A 25,963-nucleotide genomic window follows, 5' to 3' on the forward strand; every position below is an offset into this window, starting at 1 on the left:
AACCATGCACAGAAAATTCAAACAATTTTCGCCCGCAGAAAGAAATATCAGAATTCCCCGTTAGTCTTGGCTATAAGGGAGTAGAAAGCTTTACCTGCTAGCATTGTGGCTGTTAACGAATCATGGTCTTTCCGTTCATCGTTAATAACATTTCTTCAATCAGGCGCAGCAGCACTGTCGTATGTTTGCCTTGTACCCTTTGCTTTGCCTTGTACGTGTACATATTATTTTTGCTTATTGCATACTGTACCATGCCCACGATGTATAAGACCGACCCAATTTCATAATTAACACTTTGTTCTTTTATTCTTTTTTTCTCTGTATTATGTATGAAGTGAACCCTTGAGTATTTTTGTTATTTCCTGTCCCCCCCTCTATGTAATGCCCAGCTGGGGCCTCAGGGTACTTAAATAAATAAATAAATAAAATGAATAAAAGACTAAGAATAATGACTTTAAGAATAATAACCTTAAGGCTTTTCGCCACCAGTGGCTGGGAAATTACGCCCCTTAATTGGCTTGCGTACTCAGCGAAAGGTGCCCTTTGTCGTTTTTGTGTCACTTTTCCTCTGCGTGTACACCGGGGTACTCAAGGTAGTTTTATCGTGCGCGCTTTCGGTAACTACAGAAAAATTCACAAGGCGTGCAGGGATCACGTAAAATCCCAATGGCACCAGTAGGCAATGGCGGCCTCACAGAACTTTATGGATGTGATGAAAGGCAAAAAGCTACCCGTTGTACAGCAGCTGAACAGAGCACTGCACAAGCAAGTTGAAAGGAATCGTGAGAAACCATTTCCAATAATTTCCACCATTGTCTTTTGCGCGACGCATGACTTGCCAATTCGCGGCAAGCAGTCTGATAGTGGAGACATCAATGATCTCCTTGATTTTCGGGTAGGAGCTGGAGATACTCGACTTCAGGAGCACTTCACTTCTGCTCGCAATGCTTCTGTCCCGCGTCCAGACCAAGATCATCACAATCTGTGCCGACATCCTGAGAGAGCAGATAGTTGCCGAAGCTAACACAGTGTTTGCTTTTTCCATTCTTGCTGACGAAACTGCAGGTATTTCAGGAAAGGAGCAGATGTGTATAAGCGTTCGCTTTATTGACAAGGCCGATGTGCGCGTTCGAGAGCAGTTTTTAATTGGGACTTGCAGAGCTGGAGCACATGTGCAATGGTACATGTGCAATGGTATTACATTTCCTGAAGGAGAAGGTGCCATTGCACATGCGCTTTAGGCTGTGATCCGTTGTACATGTTTGCCTATATCTTGAATGTGTCTGTCTGGAATAAACCAGTTGATGTCTAGCGTGCGTGGTCTTTCTTTCTTCTGTCCTTGTCTTTAGCGCTAGTTACCATGTGCATTGAATCTTCAAATAGTGCCTTTTTGCTGCAAACACACCGCTGCCCCCCCTTTCAAAAAATTCTGTGGATGCCCACCTTGAATATGGCTAAGATAGTTAACATAGCCAAAGAGTTCTACACAGACTTGTACAGTAGCCAATGCAATCAGAACGTTAACGAGAGAGACAGTAGTGCACAGCAATGCGTCATCCCGCCAGTAATGAAAGAGGAAGACAGCCGTAGGAGCAATGCAAAGAGGGAAAGCAGATGGTGAGGATCAGGTAACAGCAGACCTGTTGCAAGACAGAGGGGAGATTCTGCTAGAAGGACTAGCCACCCTGTACACTATGGGGTCACTCTGCGTCCAGCCGGCCAGGAAGGCGAGCTTCTGTGCAAGCTACACGCAGGCGTTATTCAAGTACGCAACACGTTTCCCCAACCCAAGGCGCAGAGTCACAGCCACGGCAGGTCACGCTAGGAAGTAGTTTATTATCCTAACGCGAGGTAAAGCACACTGCGGAAGAATGTTCTATCCGTAAAATAGATGTTCAGCAGCTCACCAGGTCGTTGACGTCGTGTGGCATTGGTGTTCGGGGGCCGGCGGGCAGCGGAAGGGGTCCGTAAGGTCCGGTAATATCCGGCAGCGAGAGACCCTTCCCGCCGCGCGTTCCCCCCCTTTTATCCCCTCGGTCATTGCCTTCCTAGCAGCAAATCGTTGCCATCAAGCTTAGGCATGACACCCTCTCCGCAGAAGACAGCGCGCTACCGTGACGTCACGTCAGTGCTGGGGCGGAAATGAGCAGAGTCGCAGGGGTGCCTTCTCTCCACATTCCTGGTGGCCAGTGCGCTCGTGTAAGTCATGGTCGCCGCTGGCGTGGGGGACGAGGAGGGGATACCAGTGTATACCACAACGCGCAATGCATTATGACCTTGACAGTACCAGAAGCTTGGAAGAATGCTCACATTGTCTTAATTCATAAGAAGGGAGATGCCAAGGACTTGAAAAATTACAGGCCGATCAGCTTACTATCCATTCTACAAGGTAGTTACTAAGGTTAGTTATATTGATTTTAATGGCGCAAAAGCAACTGAGGCTATGATGTGCCAAGCACACGGTTAGAGCTTTTGTTAAAGGTTACGCTTTTTATATCTAAAGTTTGTTTAAAACATTGGCTTCTCTGAGAAACTTAAAAATGCTTGAAAAATCAACCAGTGCTTGATCACCCAAAAGTAACATGGGGTGTAGTGGGATGTATTCATTGTAGAATGTTGTGAAATATTTTTTCCTCAGTTGTTTCAGTTTTGTGCATACAACTAAAATGTGGTCTACCGTGAGTTCATCGCCACACATTTCGAAGAGAGGTTTGTCTTTTTTGGTCAATAGGAAGTTGTGTGTAAGGTGTGTGTGTCTAATGCGTAGTCGACACAAAATAACTTCTGTAAAACGTTCCTGATGTTTAGATGATCTCCACTCTCCCAAAACAGGTTTTATAGAGTGTAGTTTGTTGTTTGTCTGTTCTCCCCATGAAACCTGCCACTTATGCCCAAGTTTACTGTGCAGTAAATTAGAAAACCCTCTGTGGCATGTTAACTTGTTTTATATGACCAATTCGAGCTTGCGCTGCGCAAGCATCTGCTCTCTCATTATCTAAAATTCCAGCATGGCTAGGGACCCAGCAGAATATAATTTAACTATGTTATGTATGATTTTTCCTATTATGGGTTCAGCAGCATTTGTAGAGTGCAGCGCTTTGAGCACACTCAGTGAATCGGTGTAAATGATGCTATTTTTTATGTTTTGTTTTACTATTTGTTCTACGGCTACAAAGATGGCATAACACTCCGCAGTAAATACCGATGCATACTGTGGTAATCGTATAATTTTTTCATTTTTTCCTTGAATTAATGCACTTCCGACATGACTTTGTTTCTGAGCCATCGGTGTAAAATTCAGTGTAGGTGTCATTTTTCTTGTAGTGCAAAGAACTCTTGCAGTATGTGCTCGTGTGGCATTTGCTCTTTGTTTACGTGTGTCAGTATGAAGTCACACACCGTAGGGAGGCTGTACCATGGTAGCAGATATTCATGTCTTTGTGCAATATTCGGTAGGGCATCCAGCACTGCTAACTCTTCACATTTATCCTCAAAGCGCATTATTAGTGGCCTGATAAAATGTGGTTTATTATTGAATAATCTTCTAGATGGGCACTTGGCAACAATGGGATAGCAGAGATGTTTAGGAAGAGACTGGGTTTTTAGGATGTACGTGCATGTAAGTGTGACTCTTCTATCCTCTAGTGTGGGCTCATTAGCTTCAACATAAGGACTATTTACCGGGGATGTTCTATATGCTCCAGTTGATAGGCGCAGACCAAGATTATGAACAGGGTCCAGTCATTTCAAGTAGGATGCTCTTGCTGAACCATATACTATGCACCCGTAGTCCAGCTTGGAGCGCACCAAAGAGCGGTATATTTGTAATAGGCATGCTCTATTGGACCCCCACCATTTTCGCGAGAGTACCTTTAATACATTGAGGGCTTGGGATGCTTTCTTTTTAAGGTTGTTAATGTGTGGTAGAAATGTAAGTTTCTTGTTAAAAGTGACGCCTAAAAATCTATGTTCCTGTTTGACTGGCAGTGTGGTTTGATTCAAGCACAGGTTGGGATCAACCTGTAGGCCTCGTTGTAATGAGAACAGAACAGCTACCATTTTTTGAGGAGAGCACTTGAATCCATTTTTCTCTGCCCAAGCAGCCAGTTTATTTAGTGTGATTTGTATTTCTCTCTCGCAGGACAGTATGCTGGAAGAAGTGTATGCTATCTGTAGGTCATCTACATAAACTGAATACATTACGGACTTGGGTATTACTTTGGCCAAAGAATTCATTTTTACTATGAAGAGTGTAGTACTTAGAATGCATCCCTGGGGTACGCCATTCTCTTGGGTGAATGTCATTGACAGAGTTGCTCCTAGACGGGCTCTGAATGTGCGGTTGGTCAGGAAGTCGTTCAAGCAGTTCAGCATCTGCCGCGGATCCCTAGCTCTGCTAGGTCATGGAGGATGCCGAACTTCCGTGTGGTGTCATAGGCCTTCTCCAAATCGAAGAAGACCCCGATACAGTGCTGTTTGTGGATGAACGCCTCCCGGATGGTGTTTTCTAGGCAGACAAGGTGATCAGTGGTCGAGCATGCTTTCTTAAATCCACATTGATGTACATCTAAGAGTCGACGAGATTCAAGTGTGAAGGTCAGTCTAATGCTTATTATGCTTTCGAAAAATTTAGCAATGCAGCTGACGAGGGCTATCGGTCTGTAATTGTTAGGACTTGTTGGTGGTTTTCCGGGTTTCAGAAAAGGTACTATTATTGCTTTCTTCCACTCCTCAGGTATATACCCAGTTGTCCATATTTTGTTAAGGAATTTCAACAATGCCTGCACGGCAGCCTCAGAGAGATGGGCGAGCATAGTGTAATGCACATTGTCTGGGCCTGGTGCTGTCCTTTTACCCGAAGATAATACCCTATTCAATTCGTGGAGTGTGATGGGTTGGTTGTAGTCCTCGTGCATACCTGCTGCAAATGGAAGTTTTTGTTTTTCAGCTATTGCTTTGTGCTTCTGGAACGTGTTTGTGTAATTGGATGAACTGGAAACTTCAGCAAAATGCTCACCCAGTATGTTGGCCTGTTCCTCTAATGATGTTTGTGTCCCAGGTGTAGTCAATAGAGGAAGTGTGAAAAGGGTATGGTCACTACTGAATCTACGAACTTTTTCCCACATCTTTTCCCACATCTATGGCTGACCCTGCCATAGGCTCGGTGGGAGCGGCCTTGGCAGGTGCCGGAGTGCTGTGTGGTGCTACGCCCCTGCGCACCACATCAGCGAAGTTTTGTTTTGCTGTGAAGGAGAATGTGTTTGTAAGCGCAAAATGCCTTGTCGCTTCTTTAAATGAAATGTTTTCTTCTGTCTTTATGGTGATTATCTCTTTTTCTTTCTTCCAGGACGGACACGCCCTGGAGTATGCAGCATGTTCTCCTTCACAGTTTACACAGAGCAGGGCTGTGTCACATACATCAGACTGGTGATCATTCGAGGCACATTTTGCGCAATTTGCGCAAGTTTTGCGACCGCAGCAGCTCTGTGAGCCGTGGCCTAACCTTTGGTAGTTGAAACATCTGCGAGGGTTTGGTATGTATGGTCTTACATTGATTTTCAAATATCCCACGTCGATTGTGTCGGGCAGGGTGCTGGTGTTGAACGTCAGGATCATGTGTTTTGTGTCTATTTCCTTGTTGTCCTTCCGGATTTTGATTCGGTGGACATCTATGACGTCTTAGTCGATGAGCCCTTCGAGCATTTCTTTTTCAGTTATGTGAAGAAAATCATTTTCCGATATTACGCCTCGGACAGTGTTAAGTGAGCGATGAGGAGCCATGGAGACCGGGATTTCCCCTATGGACGTTAGGTTGGAGAGCTTAGAGTGTTGGACATTGTCACACAGTTCGAGCAATAAGTCGCCGCTGGCCATTTTTGACAGCTTATAGCCAATGCCTAAGGTTTCAGTCAAGCACTTTGACACAAGGAAGGGGGATATTATTCTTGCCTGTTTATCTTGTTGTTCACTGTGGATCACGTGATATTTGGGGAAAGTTACTTTTCTTTTTTGAAAGAAGTTGTCTGCCTCGTTCCGCCCTCTTTTGAGAGAGCGATCAGGTTTTAAAAAAAAATTGTTTTTCGGTCATGGTGCCAGCCACCCACCACGGAGTCCAACAAGGGGACGGGACAGGCACTTGAAAGCAAGCCCTGCCCATGCCAGCTGTACACCTCAACTTTAACCAAATATGACGCAACTCAGGGTAGTTGGTCACACAAGGTTAACCCTCGCCGCCAGGAAAAAAGGAAAAACCAAGAAGCGAGTAGAAGATAGGAGAGTTGTGAGAAAGACATAGGAACGTGAAAGATGGAGGGGAGGATAGGAAAAGGCGACTGCCGATTCCCCCCGGTCGGGTCAGGCCGGAGGTGCCGTCTACAGGAAGCTGGGGCCAAAGTGGTGTGTTGCCTCCGCCGAGGGGCCCTAAAGGTCCAAACGCTCGGCATCGGCTCAACCACCAGGATCCCCTTTTCCCCGGACACGGCGATGCCACGCACGGTGAGGCGCGGGTGCTCGGGTCCGTGGTGATGCACGGTTCACCATCATCCCCCTGCGGGAATGTCCCTAAGGATGCTCGGGAACCCGTGGTGTCGCCACTCACCAACGCCCTCCTGCGGGGTGGTAGTTACTAAGGTAATTGCTAATAGTGTCAGAGGGCAATCTTACATTTTAATCAAACAAATGATCAGGCAGGCTTTTGTAAAGAATATTCCACAATAGATCATATTCACACTATCAATCAGGTGATAGAGAAATGCGCAGAATATAACCAGAGAAAGCATTCGACTCAGTGGAAACCTCAGCAGTCATACAGGCATTGCGTAATCAGGGTGTAGAAGAGCCTTATGTCAAAATACTGGAAGATATATATAGAAACTGCACAGCTACCACAGTCCTCCATAAAGTCAGGAATAAAATTCCAATACGGAAGGGCGTCAGGCAAGGAGACACGATCTCGCCAATGCTATTCACCGCGTGTTTACAGGAGGTGTTACGAGGCATGAATTGGAACAGTTGGGAATAAGAGTAAATAGAGAATACCTAAAAAATCTGCGATTTGCTGATGACATTGCCTTGCTAAGTCACTCAGGAGATGAACTGTATGTAACTCATGATCAATGAGCTAGACAGGCATAGCAGAACGGTGGGTCTAAAAATTAACATGCATAAAACCAAAGTAATGTTCAACAGTCTAGCAAGGGAACAGCAGTTCACAATTGGCAACGAGGTGCTGGAAGTGGTAAAAGAATACGTCTACTTAGGGCAGGTAGTGACAGCTGATCCGGATCATGAGAGGGAAACAACTAGAAGGATAAGAATGGGGTGGAGCGCATATGGCAGGTTCTCTCAGATCATGAATGGCAGTTTACCAATTTCCCTCGAGAGAAAAGTGTACAACAGCTGTACCTTGCAGGTACTCACCTACGGAGCAGAAACGTGGAGGCTAACGAAAAGGGTTCAGCTTAAGTTAAGGACAACGCAGGGAGCCTTGGAAAGAAAAACAATAGGTGTAACCTTAAGGAACCGGAAGCGGGCAGAGTGGGTGAGGGAACAAACGTGGGTTAATGACATCCTAGTTGAAATCAAGAGGAAGATATGGGCTTGAGCAGGGCATGTGATGCGAAGGCAAGATAACCGCTGGTCCTTAAGGGTAGCGGAGTGGATTCCACGAGAAGGCAAGTGTAGCAGGGGGCGGCAGATTATTAGGTGGGCGGATGAGATTAAGAAGTCTGCAGGCATAGGGTGGGCGCAGCCAGCAAAGGACAGGGTTAACTGGAGAAACATGGGAGAGGCCTTTGGCCTACAGTGGGTGTAGTCAGGTTGATAATGATGATGATGAAAAGAAGGGTGTCAGGCAAGGAGACAAGATCTTGTCGATGCTATTTGCCGCCTGTTCACAAGAAATATTCCGAGGCCTGAATTGGGAGCAGTTGGGTATAAGAGTTAATGAAAAATACCTAAAAAATCTGCGATTCGATGATGACAATGCCTTGCTAAGTCACTCAGGAGGTGAACTGCAAACAATGAGCAATGAGTTAGACAGGTAGAGCAGAATGGTGGGTCTAAAAAAATTAACTTCGGTTTAACTATTGCTGAATCTGGTTAGAGAGAGAAAGCTGTGGTGTATGTTCCGCACACTGGATTGGCCGCGTGCCCACCCTGCTATCCTGGCAGGTGGCAGTTAAATTAATGGTTGATCGCGAGAAGTTGGTCACCCAATGAATGCTGTGGCCTATATCTGCAGTGCTGCCTGACTGCCACAACATTGTCAGCGCTAATGCATGCAGCCCGCATCTCTCTCTCACTACTACCACATATTTCAAAGCGCCATTGAGGAACCCACTGCTCCAGGGAGCCAGTTATGCGCCCATCCTTTCCTCAAAATCATTGGAGTCTACAGTGTTGATTGACAACACTGCCAATGAACACTGCTTCAGTGCCCCATTTCTGCCAGAACTTTCATGCAGCGCCCATTTGTCACTACTGCCACATAGCTTAAAGCACGACTGAGGTGTCCACTGTCCCAGGGGACCAGTTATGCGCCTTTCCTTCGCTTTCGCTCTTTATCGGCGGCGTTAAGTGGTTATGGAACACATGCAGAACAAACTATGGAAAGGAGTGGTAAAGCTTTTACTTTACAGTTAGCGTGCAGAGAACCAAAGTATTGTTCAGTAGCCTAGCAAGAGAACATCAATTGACAACTGGTAGCGAGGCGCTGGAAGTGGTAAAGGAATACTCAGGGCAGGTAGTGACAGCTGATCCGGATCATGAGAGGGAAATATCAGGAAGGTTTAAAATGGGGTGGAGCGCATATGGCAGATCATTAGTGGCAGTTTACCAATATCCCTCAAGAGAAAAGTGTACAACAGCTGTATTTCACCGGTACTCACCTAAGGGGAAGAAATGTGGAGTTCTACATAGTGGCTAGTGCACAAGGAAGATGCACACAGAAAGAATCCAGAAAGAACAAACGCTAGCAATGCTATCGTTTGTCCTGTCTGGATTCTTTCTGTTTGCATTTTAATTGTGCGCTAGCCACTATGTCGAATTATAGCAACCAACTAGCCCAATTAAGAGCCTTGACAGAAACGTGGAGGCTAATGAAAAGGGTTCAGCGTAAGTTAAGGACAATGCAGCGATCTATGAAAGGAGAAATACTGCATTAACATCTCTTTTTGGACTGGTTGGTGCATACGTGAATTAGAGAAAACCTAGCGCCAAAACCATGCAAACCACAAGGACGAACGACGACGAGACACAAGCGAGACATAGCACTTGTGTCTCGTCGTCGTTCGTCCTTGTGGTTTGCATGGTTTTGGCGCTAGGTTTTCTCTAATTCAAGGAAGGAGAAATGATAGGTTTAAGTCGTGAGACTGGAAGCGGGCAGAGTGGGTGAGGGAACAAATGCGGGTTAATAACATCGAAGTAAAAATCAAGAAGAAGAAATTCCCATTTCACTCTCCCAATGACGACACTTAGTGCGACCAATCAAAACAGCCTATCTGAGCACGTGGCGGAAGTTTGCACTCCATGGTTGCCTGTTCTCTGTAACTCGTTCATGCCAAGGCTGGCAGTGCCGTTTGCATGGTTACAACAACCATGTGAACGTCCAGCTGACCCAGCGATGCTTCACCGTCACGTCGACGATGCAGAAGGGAACACTGATCAGTGATGTTCCCTGACTTATAGATCTGAACTCGAGCGCAAGATACAGTGACGCTGTGACAGCCTGCGCAAAATATCAGACACATTTAGCATAGCGCGTACCGCTACTGCTTACCGCCAACCATCGCCCGTCGCTCCTAGCGCGCTGGTTGGCCACGGCGAGCAAGGAGCGAGCGCTGTTGACGGGAACGTGGCGCCATCTGGCGCCGCCACCCAGTGATCCTCCACAAGCTGACGATGCACACTGCCTGCTAAATGTGAAACGAATGCATCCTTCCTTGGAACCAAAACAAACACTTATAGAGTGCAATGGCTTGATCGGATCGATTCCGCAAAGCCACCCTCAGATACACAGAGAGTAGCCATAAGTGTTGAGTGCGAGGTCGTAGGATTTTTACAGAGAGGCACAAAGTCCTTCGTTGCAAAAGGCAGCCAGAGCCTCTGGTGGTGTATTTTTGTTTTACTTTATTTACAGGGCTTTTATCTAGGGCAAACAAGTTGGTTTTGTTAATTTAATATAAAACACAGAACTTGACAAAACGTATCTCTAGTTATTAACACAATTCATAGTATTTTACTCTTTGTCAAATCATCAAGCTGCCACCAAGTGATGCCATATCCGCTGCTAAAACCCGCCACTGTATGGTGACACCGTCAGCGCCACGAATTTGTTTTTGCGAGCGGATTAAAATATTAAAAACCGCAGTATGTGCGGTACGACCGATGCTAATAGCATCCCTATAACTCATTCTATGCAACCAACAGGCAAAATAATACACTGAAAATGTATTCCGGGGCCCCTTTAAGAGAAACGAAGTGGATTCCAAGAGAAGGCAAGCACAGCAGGGGGCGGCAGAAAGTTAGGTGGGCAGATGAGATTAAGAAGTTTGCGGGGATATGGTGGCCCCAGCTGCCAAAGGACAGGGTAAATTGGAGAGGCCTTTGCCCTGCAGTGGGCGTAGTCAGGCTGATGATGATGATGATGACAAAAATCAGAATAAGACGTTCTATACTACTGTTCAGAAAACAGTAGTGCATAAGGAATTTGAATGTTCTCGTGTCAGGTGTTCAAAATTTTGCCCAATTTTTGACGGTCTGACATGTTAAGCAAAAACACAAGATTAACTGATATTAAAGCAGGCCGAGCCTGGCAGCAGCATGAGACAAGGAGAAAGGAAGCATAGCAGCTTCTGCGGAGCGTTCATGAACGACAAAGCTGGTCCTTGCTGTCACTCGACCAGGTGCAGCGATAAGTTATTTTGGTGCCGAGGACAACACAAAAACTCTTTAGACCTTGTGCCAAAAACAGTTTACAAGCCTGTTCAGCAGTGAAAGTGTTGAAATTTCAGTGGCTGTGCAGGGCTGTCCAAGGCCCTGTGCTCAGTCATTCTGCCAAGCATGCTGTTGGATGTACAGCACAAAAACAGAACACTCACCTTGAAGGCAAGCCGAATGCAGTGGATCTTGGCCAGGTAATCTTGTTTAGAGCTGCACCGAACCACCTCCGCCCTGCATGCAAACAACAGTGCTCATTCTTCATTACACCCTGCCATATGCAACACTCACACCAAGCACAACCAACAGTGCCCTAAAAGCAGGATCTTGCACTGCAGGAGGATATTATACCTGTTTTCCAGCCTATGCCCATTTCTTCCTCTCGATTTCACTGGAGATGTCATTAGCTCGCATTTGTTCCCTGACCCACACCCGTTAAAGTCACACCTTTCCATAGCTTTCCTCAATTTGGGTCAGCCCAGTAGGTCAGCACTAACAAGATACAACGCAGGTACTTTCCTCTCAAGGAGACTCAGGTCATGACCTTCTTACGAGTGCCTGCCAAATGCACTCTGCCCAATTCTTGTCTTGTGAGCTATTTTACTCTCATGGTCTGAATTGCAGATTCGTCGTTTTATTTCACTATACAGTGCTTAAGCAATATACCTCAACAGCTGGAATGACAAGGAATGCACACAAAAGCAGTGGTTGCATCGCAGTTCTCTCGCACCTCATGTGATCTGTAATGAACTGCGACACCACAGTCATAGTTTGGCAGCTGTAACTGAAACAGCACAAGACATTGATTATAAATTATTTAGAGGTTTTAGGCGAACGGTAATCCATCTTATGCATCATTACAATTTTGGCCTGCACCCCTCTAAGGTACAAATGAGCTAAAAGGTTCACAACTACCTGCATTGATGACACCTGCACATTGCTGACAACTTGCTCAGTGTCAACCCCTGCTACTGTGTTGTAATGCTCTTCAGCTTCCCTTTCATCGAGATCCTGTACGATGATGACATTGTCACATTGGTGTTAAGCGGCCGAGAGTCAGCAGCAGCGTACACATGGACGAGTGCTTCTACAACACTTCTTTCTTCTCTTGATTGGCGCGCTTGTCAGCACGAGCGCTGGCATCAACATGCTGGCATGCACATACACCTAGTTAATTCCAAGTCATCAGAACCAAGCACGCTACCTTTACTGGGCAAACTTTGCAATTGCCACATACTGCCACATAAAAGTCTATATCAATAGCCCTTGCTGGAGAAAAAAAAAAAGACTGCAAATATAAGTCAACGCATACACCCCTCCCCCACACTTTGTTTTGCGTGCCGCTGAAAGCAATAAACGATAAGCTCACAAGGGCAGGAGTCTGATGCAAGTGGAGACCAAAAGCAAACAAATGACACTCCACCTTGGCTCCCACACTCATGTGCAGCCCGACCGACTAGTGGCAAACCAAACTGTGCAGACGATCCTGTAGTTTCGGATTCCGACATGACGCACGCTTCTGACATTTTCGGAGTTTGTTCTTGCGTTACGTACTGCTCATGCAAGGAAGCGACTGCCAGCGCGAACGAGGCAGATAACGGTTGCAATCTAAATTTTCTATAGCGCAACCAATTTGTACATCAACTAACTGTTTCTTTTTAACGCCTGCAGCCATGTGCATCCTGCCGAGAACGGGCACTGGCGTGTACTACATGCCGCTCGTCGAAAACTGCCTTAGCACCCGCAAGTATGTCTGTTCCGTGCATAGACTAACCCCCAGTTTAGGATGGTCGTTTTTTTTACTTGTCGTTAACCTAACCCTCCGACAGCAGCACATTGCGGCTGCGGTGCTTCACATATCAAGTGTCGGCATCTAATCGACACTGCATAGCACCCCAGATGCTTTAATTAACCGGACTGGTGCAGGCCACTGCTTTGAACTAGTCGGTCAAACTCGCATAACAAATAAGAGAACACAGAAATTAACAGGGTTTGAATTATCGAGGCTTTATCTAAAAGCAACAGTCTTCATTCACGGGTGACCTATATAGGGCAGGATCGATGACATCACAGCCGCTTGCATCATCATCTCCCCCAGATGAGTGGGTGGCCCTGCAGTACTGCTGACAATGTTCCTTCGAATTCTGGCATCCAGATGGGCACACTTTTGTCAAAGCTGGGATGAGGAATGCTTGCCGAGGTCCACGTTTACGTGCGAGCAAATCTGATACCCGATACCCTGTCAAAACCTCGGCCAACCTCTTCTGCAGTCCTATTTTAATTATCCGAACTGCCGCTCTGCTAATCCATTGGATTCGGGATAGTATGGTGCGCAACGCCCATGTGAAATGCCGTTAAAAACCAAAAGAGTTGAAAACTGCTGGCTTGTAAATGTGGGCTGATACCTCTGTTTGTGGCAGTCCGAAAGGAGCAAGCACTTATCAAAGCTTGTGGATCGCGACTTCCGAGGTTGCCGACTGAACAAATGGGCTTCCACCCATTCTGTATCCGAGCTGACCGCAATGAGCATCTCTCCAGTAATCTCGTGCACCCGTCTCAGGACAGTTGATGGGTGGCTGATGGAACCATTCCTGGCCTCTTCATTGCCGATACACTCTGATGATGGGCCTGGTAGAGCACAGTGTGCCTCTCGTCCTTTGCCCTGCCATCCCAGCCAATGGCTCCTGCTGTGTCCAAATAGCCACCAAAGCCCAACAGAGCTGATCCAGAAGCCCTGGAAATAATTCTGCACGCTTGATTTTGCTGGGAACGCAAATATGAGCACATGCAATGTTGTGTTGCGGCCACGTGTCGGCCTCGCGATCTCGCCTCGGTTCGTTCCGCTCTGCGGCAGCGTGTGCTGTTAGCGATGCGTAGCTGAACAGGTCCAAAGCGTGGTCGGATAACTCCCAACCCCTTGGGACACGCTCGTCAGCAAACCGTGCTGACGCTTCAGCTTTAGATGAACTGCGCACTGAGCTGCCATTCCACGCACAGCGCGGCTCAAATGACAGCGATGCGGGTGGGGGCGGCCGATACGCTCACGCAGAGAGGATGTCTCCCTGAATGCGCTTCGCCTCAGCTGCCAGCTCATCCAAATCTCTGAACCTGACTCCTCTCAGGTAGGCCGTGAAAGTCGGGTGCGCTTGTCTCGTGACACACTCAACTTTCTCCGTGTTCGTGGCGGAAGGGTCAGCGAGGTGATAAAGTTCGTCCATCGCTCGGACGTACTCTAACAGAGACTCGTCGGGGTGTTGGGTTCGGAGCTCCAGCTCTCTCCTCAAACGCCACTCATAGTTTGCGGGAAGGAATTCGTTGCGGAAGCTTGCGCAAAACTCCTCCATTGTCCTCGCTCGGTTGCCGGCTAGTCGGTACCAGCGAGCCGCTTGCTCCGTCATAGAAACAGGCACAAAACGGGCGAGCATTTCGGCGTCTGCGATCCCTGTCACTTGCTGATAATGCAGCAGACGGTCAAGGTACTCATTTACTCCCGTAGTGTCATGGTACTCCGTGTAGGTACGCAAGTCTATCCTAACATGTGGTGACTGGGCCGGGGCTTGCAAATTGTTTTGCAAAATACTCGCTAGACTCTGCATAACCTGCATTCCGTTCTGCAAGAGCACCTCGGATGATTGCGGATTAACGCCCACGGAATTGGGCGCAGCCACTGATGGCGTCGAATGATGAGGCCTAGGTGCCTCATTGTTCGCGCCGCGGAGCGGCGAGGTGCACGATGTGGAGCCCCCCATGCCAGGCCTAAGTCCTACCAATGCGTCACGGGATGCTTCTCGGCTATTCCGCGTGGAACGCTCAAGATTCACAAATTCAAACCCTTCCAAAGGCGTGTCAAATAGGGAGCCCTGGTTCTGTGCCGCTGGCTCTGACAGCATGAACAAAGACTGAAAGTCAGGTCTACCGGCTGTCATCCTTTGTTAGGGTGATGGCAGTCGTTCGCTCGAACAAAGGTCACTGCTCAATTACCTAGTTCACCCCACGTTCGGGTGACAAGATATGGGGTCACTCTGCATCCAGCCGGCCAGGAAGGCGAGCTTCCGTGCCAGCCACACGCAGGCGTTATTGAAGTACGCAACACGTTTCCCCAACCCGTGGTGCAGAGTCGCAGCCACGGCAGGTCCGGACGAAATAGGCAACGGCAGGGCACGCTAGGAAATAGTTTATTATCCAAATGCGAGGTAAAGCACACTGCGGAAGAATGTTCTATCCGTAAAATAGATGTTCAGCAGCTCACCAGGTTGTTGACGTCGTCTGGCGTTGGTGTTCGGGGGCCAGCGGGCAGCGAAACGGGTCCGTGGGGCACTGAGGTCAGGTCCGGCAGCGAGAGTCCCTTCCCGCCGCGCGTTCCCCCCTTTTATACCCTTGGTCATTGCCTCCCTAGCAGCAAATTGTTGCCGTCAAGCTTAGGCATGCCACCCTCTCCGCAGAAGACAGCGCGCTACCATGACGTCACGTCAGTGCTGGGGCGGAAATGAGCAGAGTCGCAGGGGTGCCTTCTCTCCACATTCCTGGTGGCCAGCGCGCCCGTGTAAGTCACGGTCGCCGCTGGCGCAGGGGACAAGGAGGGGATACCAATGTATCCCACACATCATACCTATGTGGCTAAAGATATCAATGTATTATGCACTGTTTTACTCCAAAATCTTTTACTGCATTCTTGTCTAGAGAACTACAACTTCCGGCAATTACAAAAAAATTAATTACGATGCAAAAGAAAGCACTGAGAGCAATTGAAGGGTATCACGGCCAACCACGAAACCTCCGATCAATGCCACTGTTCATCAAACACAGCATACTGAAGGCAGATCAGATATACTTCTTCCGACTATTTCAACATATTCACAAAAACCGACTATATGTTTCCATTCCTGACAATTCTTCCACAAAAGACCACTTCAGAATGCAAAGAAAGCTGGTTCCTAAAATCCGATCCAATTACGGTAAACAGACACTACGCTATCAAATCCCTACAGCAATAAATAATTTACCGCCACCTCTTGACTTCAATTCGTCAACTTCGTGGTCCAATAAAAACCTTAAACATTACTTAATAAGTAGTAACGTTCATATTTCATAATATTTCACTCCAGATTTCCATGCAGTTACTGTGTTCATCCTTTGTTTGATGATTATGTATTATGATGAGTAAATCTTGGTTGTGTTGCTTGTTCTGTGAACTTCATGTAGAAAAGTATGTGTTACAAATTGTTTTTTGTGCATTAGTGTGTTACAACCTGCATATGCGTGCTCTTTTTTTTTTCCCGAACTTACGCTACAAATAACATTTTTTGTTTCTTTTTTTTTTGCCACTGCATTGCCAACTGTATATGGGTGCTGAGGCCTTTGTCAGGCAAGTCAGCCTTTTGCCTCAGCTCCCCCTTTCCATGGAAAGAAAATAAATTGAATGGAATTGAATTGAATACCACTTGCCTAGACACAGACAAGCGAAGGAGCGCACGGTTGTCCTCAAAATGGCCCCCGTCGGATCCTCCGGTCGTCAGAGTGTTGCAGTGTCTGATGAACAAATTGTGTATTGTTTGTCTCTCTCCTGTATTAGTGCACTTTAGGTGCAAGGCTTTTTGTTGTATTGTAGTGTTAATTTGCATGAGTTACATTGTATTGTAAATCATCTTGTATGCGCTCATATGAGCGATTAGGAAATCCTCTGTGTCGTCTCTCTGCTGTATGAACTTTAGCTCCGACCCATTCTCTGGCTTGCGACCGGCGAAAGCTGGGCACCAAACGACCACCACCCTCGTCACTGGGTAGCTGGTTTCTGGCTGAGCTTGCCACGCTGAGTCGACGGCCTCTCCTTTGAGACCGCTACCCCCCGAAGCTCTAAGGGTGTCTCGGAGTGCACGCACAAGTGCACGAAAAGGTAACACACGCTTTATTCCATGCCATCACTAACAAATGGCGAGTAAAGAGAGAAACATACCCGCCGAAGCCGCAGTTAATGGTTTATAGGGCTTAATGTTCCAAAGCGCCTCAGGCTATGAGGGATACGCATTTCGCCTCCCCTGAAGTGCCGAACCCACGCCTTTCAGGTCAGCAGCATAACCACGAAGCCACTGCGGCAGCTGAAAGGCAGAAACAAGTGTCGGAAATCCTAAGTGGCCAAATTTAATCGGGAGACCTCATAGCCCACGTGCAACCTTGGGAAATTAAGCCCACACAACAGCCAGCATATTTTGCTGGACCGAGCAGGTGTATTGCAAAAATATTCTTTGTATTTATAAACAACCTAAGCTTTGGGCTTGTTTAGTTCATAAATGCATGCCTTTTGATGTGGCACAGGCGAACCTCATTATCTTGTATAACAGATTCATACGATATAGCATGATAATTTAGCAATACTTGCAGGGAGGATAGTGCATAGTCAAAACAGACAGCACACAGTAAGAGAGACGCCAAGTTTTGGCACTAAGTCTTTTTAGCAAAAAAAAAAAAAAAAGTAGCCTGGATGTGTAGAATAATATTTTGCTAAAAATGCATGCGAAAACAGTGCAGTTTGATCAATATGGTGATCGTAATACCTCTTCCATTGTGGATGGCACAAAAAAGCCAGTTAGGCAGCATCCTCAACACACAGTGCCAAGCCAGCTTGTGCGCTGTCGCATGAAAAATGGTGCATCAGCGCCAAAGCTACCACCAGTCTGCTGAGGGAGGGCAACCTCACCTGTCCGAGCGACACGGGATGCCCTCTCGGTCGAGCAGCTCAAGGGCCTCCCTGTAGAGGGCGCACTGGTCAGCTGGGGGCACCGTGCTCAGCTCGGACAGCACTGCGACCTGCAGATGATGGGAGCTCAGGTCAGAGGTGAAAATGCTTCTTGAAGGAACACACGAGCACTTCCTTCACGTGTCTCATCTTTCGCAGCAAGATGAGCCTACCAACTTCACCAACTACGCTAGCCTGTGTGCATTTTGCAAAAACGGCACCTTTTTTCTTTTTGTGGTTTTCCCTTTGTGCACAGCACGCCTTCTCTCTGCTGCTTTCTCTTAGCTGCCAACACGTAAAGTGGGTGGGCTTTGTGGGACTAAGTGATAGAGCAAGCATGCCTCCTATCAAGCTCATACTGGGACTAGTCATGCTCCACTATACAGACAGCCAGTCATTGCCAATTGGATCTTTTTTCAGGGGGCTCTAAGCCTGCATGCTCTTTCTTTGCAGGCATATTTGGAAACAAGCAACAAAGGCCCACCTTTTGAAAGCCGAGAACCTTCTCTACGACAGATTGTGGAGGCATCAGTACATCTTGACAACCCAAATATGCCATCTTTAAAGCAGGGGATCACAAACTTTTTTGCCTCAAGGAGACCCCGGCCCTCAATCCCATTAAACGCCACCTCACACATCTCCATCAACACCATGTATTTACTTGCACAAATGTTCCTCTTCCATCGAAGCTGTGGAGCCCTGCAAATAAATACCCAACTTTAGGAGAAAGGTGACTGATGCCAACCAAGTTAGATCTGAAAAAAAAAAAAAAAACAAGTATTCCTACCTGAGGTGATGAATTTTAGTGCAAACATGCAACAAACCTAACGTCAAACTAAAGAAATTATGGTCCTCCAAACATCGCTTTTATGATGTTTTGTCATTATGTAAGGTCATCTGATGACAAATTGCTGATCAGGGCATAATAAAATGTGGGTGCGGGATGGTCTACGTAAAGCGTGGCAAACACAGCGCATTAAATTTGTGAAACGCTTGCAATTCACTGTGAGGGTGGGGTGGCGGCCCCTTCGGACAGACCTGAGAAGTAAGAGAAGCTATGAAGGTCCATCAGTCCCATTTTCAAGAAAGGAGATTTTACATATCTCAGCAAGAACCACACTTTATGCTATTTGTGTTGGCTGCTTTCTTAGGTATAAATGTTCAGCTGAGAGTGTAGCGCTCATCCTTGCTGTTTCTTCGTTCCGTCTTTGTTTTCGCACTTTTTCCACCATGCACCTAAACCAACTTCTGCCCTTTCACGTGCCTATATGCCACGGATCTCTCCGGAGAACACTCGGACCGAAAGAATGGACTAGGCGACAGGTGTACCCACACAAACGCACATTTAATACACCCTACATGACACACGCACTAGAACACAAAACTAACAAAACTAACAAACACAAAGACTTATGACTACACACGACCCGAGCACACTGCTACCAGCGTCTACTACTAGCGTTCTACTATTAGCGGTCGGCGTTCGTGCTCACGCTTGATTCGGTGTGGCTGCGGCGTTGTATGGATCCAGTAGGCGGCGTTGAGGCGGTGTTCGACTCGCTTGGGCTGGCGTCACTGGCTGCGTAGTACAAGCTCCCCGTCCAAGCGCCCGTGTAGGTGATGCCGGTGCTGTTGGCGTCGGGTGCACCACCCGGATGGGTGACAACAGCGCTGGAGACACCCCTGTCCGTAGGTGGTAGCGTCCTCCGTTGACTCCCCGGAATGGGCTCAGGCACGGCAGGAAGTCCACGATGCGATGCCGTAGAACGCGAGCTCACCGGAGCAGTAGCCAGCGTCGCTCTCTTCCAGCCAAAGTGTCCCTGACCCGCCGGAGCCTCCGCTTCTCTTCTGTTCTCCCTGGTGCCTCGCTCTCACTCGCCCTTTTATAGTCTCGGTGTTAGTCCACATAAGCCTTGTCGTCGTCTTCTTCTCTTCTCCACCAATCATCTCTCTCCACCTCATTCTCTTCTCCACCAATCATCTTTCTCCACCTCACCAAATGCTTCTTCTTCCTCTTCTTTATTCTTCGGTTAATCCACATCATCTTCTTCACACCTCTTTCCTTTAAAATTTAATTTGGACTCCTTAATATATGTGGCAGTATATATATATTCTGATCAATCTTTCTGATAAATTTTAGTTGGAGGCACCGCATGTCCGTCACCCTTCTTCCATCCCCGTGTGATTGCCGTGCTTTGCGTTTACTATTCATAACGAGAATTTGCATCCCCCATCGGGAAGCAAGCATGCCTCATAGATTCATATACTCATCCAATACAGTTTATTCTTGAAGACGATTTTGGTCCGAGCTAGTTGGTTCATTTTTTTTCATCGACAGATTACCAAAGCGATAGGGAACACGGGACCCAAAAAGAAGACACCCGTCCTGTCTTGCATGTCTTCTTGCGTCCGTGTTCCCTAGCGCTGTGGTAATCTGTCGACAAAACACAGTCAAATATTGATGCTACAATCACAACTGATGCAAACTGACTGCAGCGTACAATATGTGGGACTTGGAATAATCCAAACATGCTCCCTCGGCACCCTCAACCAGCAAGCATTGCCTGCACATCAGCAGTGTGCATTGGAAGCAGTGGCCCACTCATTGCTGACATCAAGTGTGAGTAGCCCATACGATCACCAAAGCACCATGAGGAGTGAGCAGCAGTGTGTGGCTGTGAATATAAACAGACCTGTACATATGCATTTCCCGTCATTCTACACGTGGATGTTGCTCATTTTGGAAATGACACAGTATCAAATGATATAAAAAGTTTTCGCGATCCCATTAGATTCATATCATCGAAATTCTACTGTGTCGGCATTTCATCCCTCAAACCACAGGCCTGGATTATTCTCTCAGTGAATTTCTAGCCTTTGTTTCTTTCCCAAATTTTATTACTCCCTGCCAAGGAACTATACATCTGCAGTGCTATGACTGACCCAAATCACTTTGGAGCCTTTTTCTGAAATGAGCATTTGGAGCAGGTGTATCGTCTGCCTGTCTCTCTGACTGTGTGTGTGTCTAGGGCATCTTTAAATCTAGGCAGATATTCTTTGAAACGTCATGAAAGATATGACAATGCCGTCTATGCAAGCGGATTGTACAGCAAGGTGGACATTACATCTGTGACAGACTGAAGTTAAAATGTAATTAACTAACTAATGTTAACTAATAAACTTTCAAATTTTTGGTCTTACGAAACAACGGTATATACTGCAGAAATAGGGGCAGTAAACATCACAGGCAAACCCACTTCAACACATCGTAATGGTGAATTATGAGCGCAAAACAAACTACTAATACCAAAAGCTGAAAACCACAACAAAGCTACCAGGTAGCTTCACAATGGGACAATTGAGAAGTGCAGCATGCTCCATGGCTACTTCATCAGCCTAATTGCAGGACAAAGGGTTCTCCCATTCTCTCCAATCAACCCTATCCCGTCCACCATTGTATCCCCGCAAACTTCTTAACCTCATCCGCCCACCCCTGCTACGCTTGCCTTCTCTTGTCTGTTACCCTTAAGGACCAGTGGCTATCTTGCCTTCGCATTACATGCCCTGCCCAAACCCACTTCTTCCTCTTGATTTCGACTAGGATGTCCCGCGTTAGTTCCTTCACCCACTCTGCCCGCTTCCAGTCTCTTAACGTTACACCTAGCATTTTTCTCTCCATGGCTCGCTGCGTTGTCCTTAACTTAAGCTGAACCTTTTTTATTAGCCTCCACGTTCCTGCCCTGTAGGTCAGTACCGGTAAGATCCAGCTGTTGTACACTTTTCCAACCTTATTCCTGCCGCGCCACAGCTGACCATCATCTGCGCTGGAGCTTTGCGCCAGCAGGATCCTGCTGTCTCCAGCGGAACTATAGACCACAACATCGAGACTGGTTGGCCTCGTGCAAGCGTTTCAGTACCCATAACAAATCGGATGATGGCCTCAAACTATGCAACGTCATCTTCTATCTGACGGACGTTGCGAACCTGAGGTTCCGGAACCACTAGGCTGATAGCACATCATGGTCAGCCTTCAAGGGCAGTTTTGCAAATGTCTTTGGCCGGCCTGTGGTGCGCAAGCTGCATGCTCAGCAACGCCTGTGTGGTCGGGCGAACCTGCCTGGTGAGAATTTCACCAGTTATAATGAAGATGGTGGTGGTGAAAAACTTTATAAAGTAGAGCAAGCCTTAATTGTTACATCCTACTGATGGGATTGCTCTTGGATGCGTGTCGTGGCCGGAAGGTGATGCTTCTCAGCGACTTCCAAAGCCCAGTCCACTAGCTGCCGTTGGGCAGCCGGGTCAGAACTGGACACCGCAGACTCCCATCGCTTGAGGTCTGTGAGTTGCCAATCGGCTGGTGGAAGGAGCTCAGAGCAAGAATAAAGAATGTGTGCAAAATCCGCTTTCGGAGCGCCGCAGAGGGTGCATACTGGCGTGAACAGTCCCGGGTGAAGCAGGGCTAAGTGGGCAGGGGAGAGGAAGGTGCGGGATTGTAGCTGTCGTCACGTCACCTGCTGCAATTTAGTGAGAGACTTGTTCGGAGGGGGATACGTTAGCCGTTGCTCACGGTAGTGTAGAGTGATCTCGTGATACGCGACAATTCGATCTCTAGCGTCTCCCCAGGCGTCGGCGGGTCCTGCTCGGCTGACGAAACCTCGAGCTAAAGAATGAGCCGCCTTGTTACCTGGGTGGCCGGCGTGGGCCGGGACCCAGAGAAGCTGAATAGGTCGGGTAGGGGTGGGAGACCGGCTTAGAAGCCGGAAAGCGGGTTCGGAGATGCGGCCTTTCGCAAAGTTACGGACCGCGGTCTTTGAGTTGCTGAAAATGTGGGTCGCCGATGTAGTAGCTATGGCTAAGGCTACGGCTGCCTCCTCCGCTTCCGCAGGAGTGGAGGCAATGACAGTGCCTGCCGTAATAGGGGTGTACGAATTGGACACTACCGCCAGGGCAAAGGCGGAAGAGGAGGTGTAAGAGGCTGCGTCGACGTAGACGCTCTCCGGCTGTGCGCCATAGTATTTGTGTAGGGCTGCAGCCCGAGCAGCACGACGAGCCGCGTGATGCTCGGGATGCTCTTGGGGAGGGAGTGAATGGTGATGAGGTCCCGTGTGCGGTGTGGGAGGGAGAAGGTGTGGGTATAATAGCCAGGGGGGTGTAGGCCAATGGCGTCAAGAATGTGACGGCCGGCTAGGGTGGAGAGCCGATCAAGTTGGGCAGATCGATGGGCCTCGGTGAGCTCGGCGAGGGTGTTGTGTACGCCCATCTTAAGAAGGCGTTCATTCGACGTGTGCTGGAGGAGGTTGAGGGCCGTCTTGTACGCCTGCCGGATGAGGCAGTTGACTTTGTTCTCCTCTACTCGGGAGAGGAAGAGATAGGGCAGGGAGTATACTACCTGGCTAAGGACGAAAGCCTGGATCAGGCGGCGGAGGTCGTGTTCCCACATGCCTTGGTGCTTGTTAGCGTGTGGATGCTTCAATGCTTGAGCACGCTAAGATCAACTACATTCTGAAGGGCATTGACGACGAGACGTTTTATATGCTTCTGGTCCAAAATCCAGCATCCGTTGTCGTCATCACCGATGCCAGAGCTGCAATGAATTATGCAAGCGTCGTGTTCTCACACCCTCTGGAGGCTTTAACGTCCGACACCAAACAGTCCCCACTGCTGCCACAGATCAAGCAGTTTGTTTGGGAAGAAGTAGTGCACCAGCTCTCTCTCGTCCACCTGAGTCCAGATGCTGCCTCCCCCTGGTCCGACGTCGCAGCAGGTTATCTACGACCAACTCACAGAAGCCCTTCCAGCCCCCCTTGAAGTTCCTTCCGTTGCTGCTTTGACGTTTGTTGAAGCACTGGCACAGTAAAGCCAACCTACTGCTGTTGCGCCGCCTTTGGCCTACACCGCAGCAGCTGCGCGGCCTTGGCCTGTGGCGTTGCCACCCAATCAGCATGTCCTGCGCCACGCACCACCTCCTCGAGCAGCTCCGTTTCATCCTCCCCCAACGCAACATTAGAACCTTTGGCACACACAGGACATGTGGCCCGCCCTTGTTCTCGTCGCATGGTTGCTCCTCCTGAGGCTGCGCCTTCTGCCTGCTCACCTCAGCTGCTTTGTTCAACTGCACTGTGTACGCCAGCGTCCATATACGATCCGTCATTCCCTTTCTGCACGCCGCCTTTCGCTGTCACCAATGCACATGAGGCAAGAACTGTGTGCTCTGAGAAAAGCTCAAGGCCTCATCTTTCCCCCACGAACCTTCTAGCGGTCACTGTCAATGGTCGGTCTGCATATGCGCTTGTCAACACGGGTGTCAGTGATTCATGAGAGGCTCTGCCGTCGCTTGCACAAAATGACCACATCATTTCCTGGTTTGTCGCCCCACACTGCTACTGAAAAGAGGACTGCACAGCGCAGGTCGTCACTGCAGATATTTTGTAGTGTCGAGTTCTTGGCCCTGTTGTCTTGTTCCCATGACGTCACTCTCGAGTAGGACTTCTTATTGAAAAATAATGCTGCGTTCGATTGTGCCCGCACTAAGGTGGAATTCTCTGCACTGTGTGATCAACTGGCTGAAGACGTCGCACCAAAGGCTTCAGCACTTGCATCCCTCTCATGTCCTGCCACGTCAGCCGTCACCGTCTTATTTATGCTGCCTTCTTTCTTTGCCCACCACAAACACCTGCTGCTGCCGTTCTTGACATATGTGGAGGTCTCACAAAGATGCTCACCTACAATCCGTCTCCATGCCCGCTTACCCTGCTACATGACGAGTATATTGGTCCCATTCAACGTGCTCACCTTCTCTCTCTGACCTGGATGCTCCCGAGACCTCTTGCAGTCCCTGTATCAACACTCGACATTCCGATTCGGTGCCTGATCCGTTGCCAGACGACTTCTTCCAGGCCACCATCGACAAGGTCTTCCTTCCACCCAGCGGATGCAGCTCTCGACTCTTCTAGAGGCTTTTAGCCCACTTTCAATACCACCCACACTCCCCCATCCACCATCGCTCATCGCACTGAGACCGGTTCTCACCTGCCTTTTCAGCAGCGGCCATACCGTGTGTCGGCGGTAGTGTTGTGTAGTGAACAAGTTGAGGACATGCTGCAACATGGTGTCATCCGTCTGTCTCACAACCTTTGGTCTTCGACTGGTAGTACTCGCACAGAAGAAAGATGGTTCTATCCGAGTCGATTACCGCCACCTCAACAAAATTACCCACAAAAACAATTACCCTCCTGCCCGCACTGACGACGCTCTAGATTGCTTTCATGGTGCCGAGTGCTTTTCGTTCCTTGACTTACGCTTCGGCTACTAGCAAGTGCCAATGGCTGCCTCTGACAGAGAGAAGGTAGCATTTGTTACACCCAACGGCCTCTACGAATTCAACGTGATGTTGTTCAGTCGGTGCAATGCACCCGCAACATTCGAAAGGATGATGAATAACATCTTGCAGAAGTTCGAGTGGCAGATCTGCCTCTGCTACTAGAACGACGTTGTAGCCGTTTCAACTGATTTCGCCACACACCTCGAACGCTTACAGCAAGTTTTGACTTGCCTGACTGAAGCCGGCCTACAGCTGAATCCCAAGAAGGCCACTTCAGAGCGCGGAAATTGGCCTTTTTGGGGCACATCGTCTCTAAGGAAGGCATTACCCCTGACCCGGCCAAGCTCCATGCTGTGGCAAAGTTACCTAAACCGGTCTTGCTCAAGCAACTTCAAAGGTTCGCAGGTCAGTATTTTTATTTTCGGCACTTTGTACACAAAGCAAAGCCAGAAGTTGGGCAAGTTGTACAATGTTCATGATTAAAAAATAGCACAAAAGGACCACGAGGGATGGGTGTGGTTCCGTTTCCGTCTCTCATGTTGCTTTTGTGCTATTTTTTCATCATGTTCGTACACAATTCTGTGTCGATAATTGCACCCCTGACGAAGCTACTTGAAGGAAACGCTGACATGTCTGGCTGGTTGGCCGAGTGCAACAAAGTGTTCACTACCCTGTGCCATCTTTTGACTTCCCCACCCACGCTGTCCATGTCAGTCGCCTCAAGACCTACTACAACCCGCTCCGCTTGCCCTTGCCATAGGTCGCCAGGGTGCCTCCTTTTCGCCCCCGGGACAACTGTAGCGAACCTTGACGGCTGCAGCTGATGCCGCTCAAGATCGCTTCGGTCGTAAGACTGGCTGCCTTTTGCATTGCCCACCATTCAGTTTTCGGAAAATTCCATCACAGTTTTATTTGTGGATAAAATAAATTACATGCCCTACCCAAGCCCGTCCCTTAACAGCTCCACTAGG

At 48.2% G+C, this 25,963-nt stretch overlaps 1 protein-coding gene and 1 long non-coding RNA gene across 10 annotated transcripts in view; one reads left to right on the forward strand and one right to left on the reverse strand.

The window, feature by feature from the left end:
* The window catches only part of Miga (mitoguardin), a 148,745-nt gene that overhangs the window by 39,141 nt on the left and 83,641 nt on the right, over nucleotides 1-25,963 (reverse strand). For all 9 annotated transcript variants that reach the window (XM_077628257.1, XM_077628255.1, XM_077628261.1 and 6 more), the window contains 2 exons: nucleotides 17,633-17,742; nucleotides 11,100-11,172 (listed from right to left, as the gene is read on the reverse strand). In XM_077628257.1, coding sequence (XP_077484383.1) covers nucleotides 11,100-11,172; nucleotides 17,633-17,742 — 183 coding nt within the window. The remainder of the gene's footprint in view (nucleotides 1-11,099; nucleotides 11,173-17,632; nucleotides 17,743-25,963) is intronic.
* On the forward strand, nucleotides 5,314-25,932 carry LOC144094322 (uncharacterized). Its single transcript, XR_013306487.1, has 3 exons — nucleotides 5,314-5,534; nucleotides 16,650-16,831; nucleotides 18,125-25,932. It is a non-coding gene; the product is annotated as an uncharacterized LOC144094322 (long non-coding RNA).

This window comes from Amblyomma americanum, chromosome 6, assembly GCF_052857255.1.
Source record: "Amblyomma americanum isolate KBUSLIRL-KWMA chromosome 6, ASM5285725v1, whole genome shotgun sequence".
Taxonomy (NCBI): Eukaryota; Metazoa; Arthropoda; class Arachnida; order Ixodida; family Ixodidae; genus Amblyomma; species Amblyomma americanum.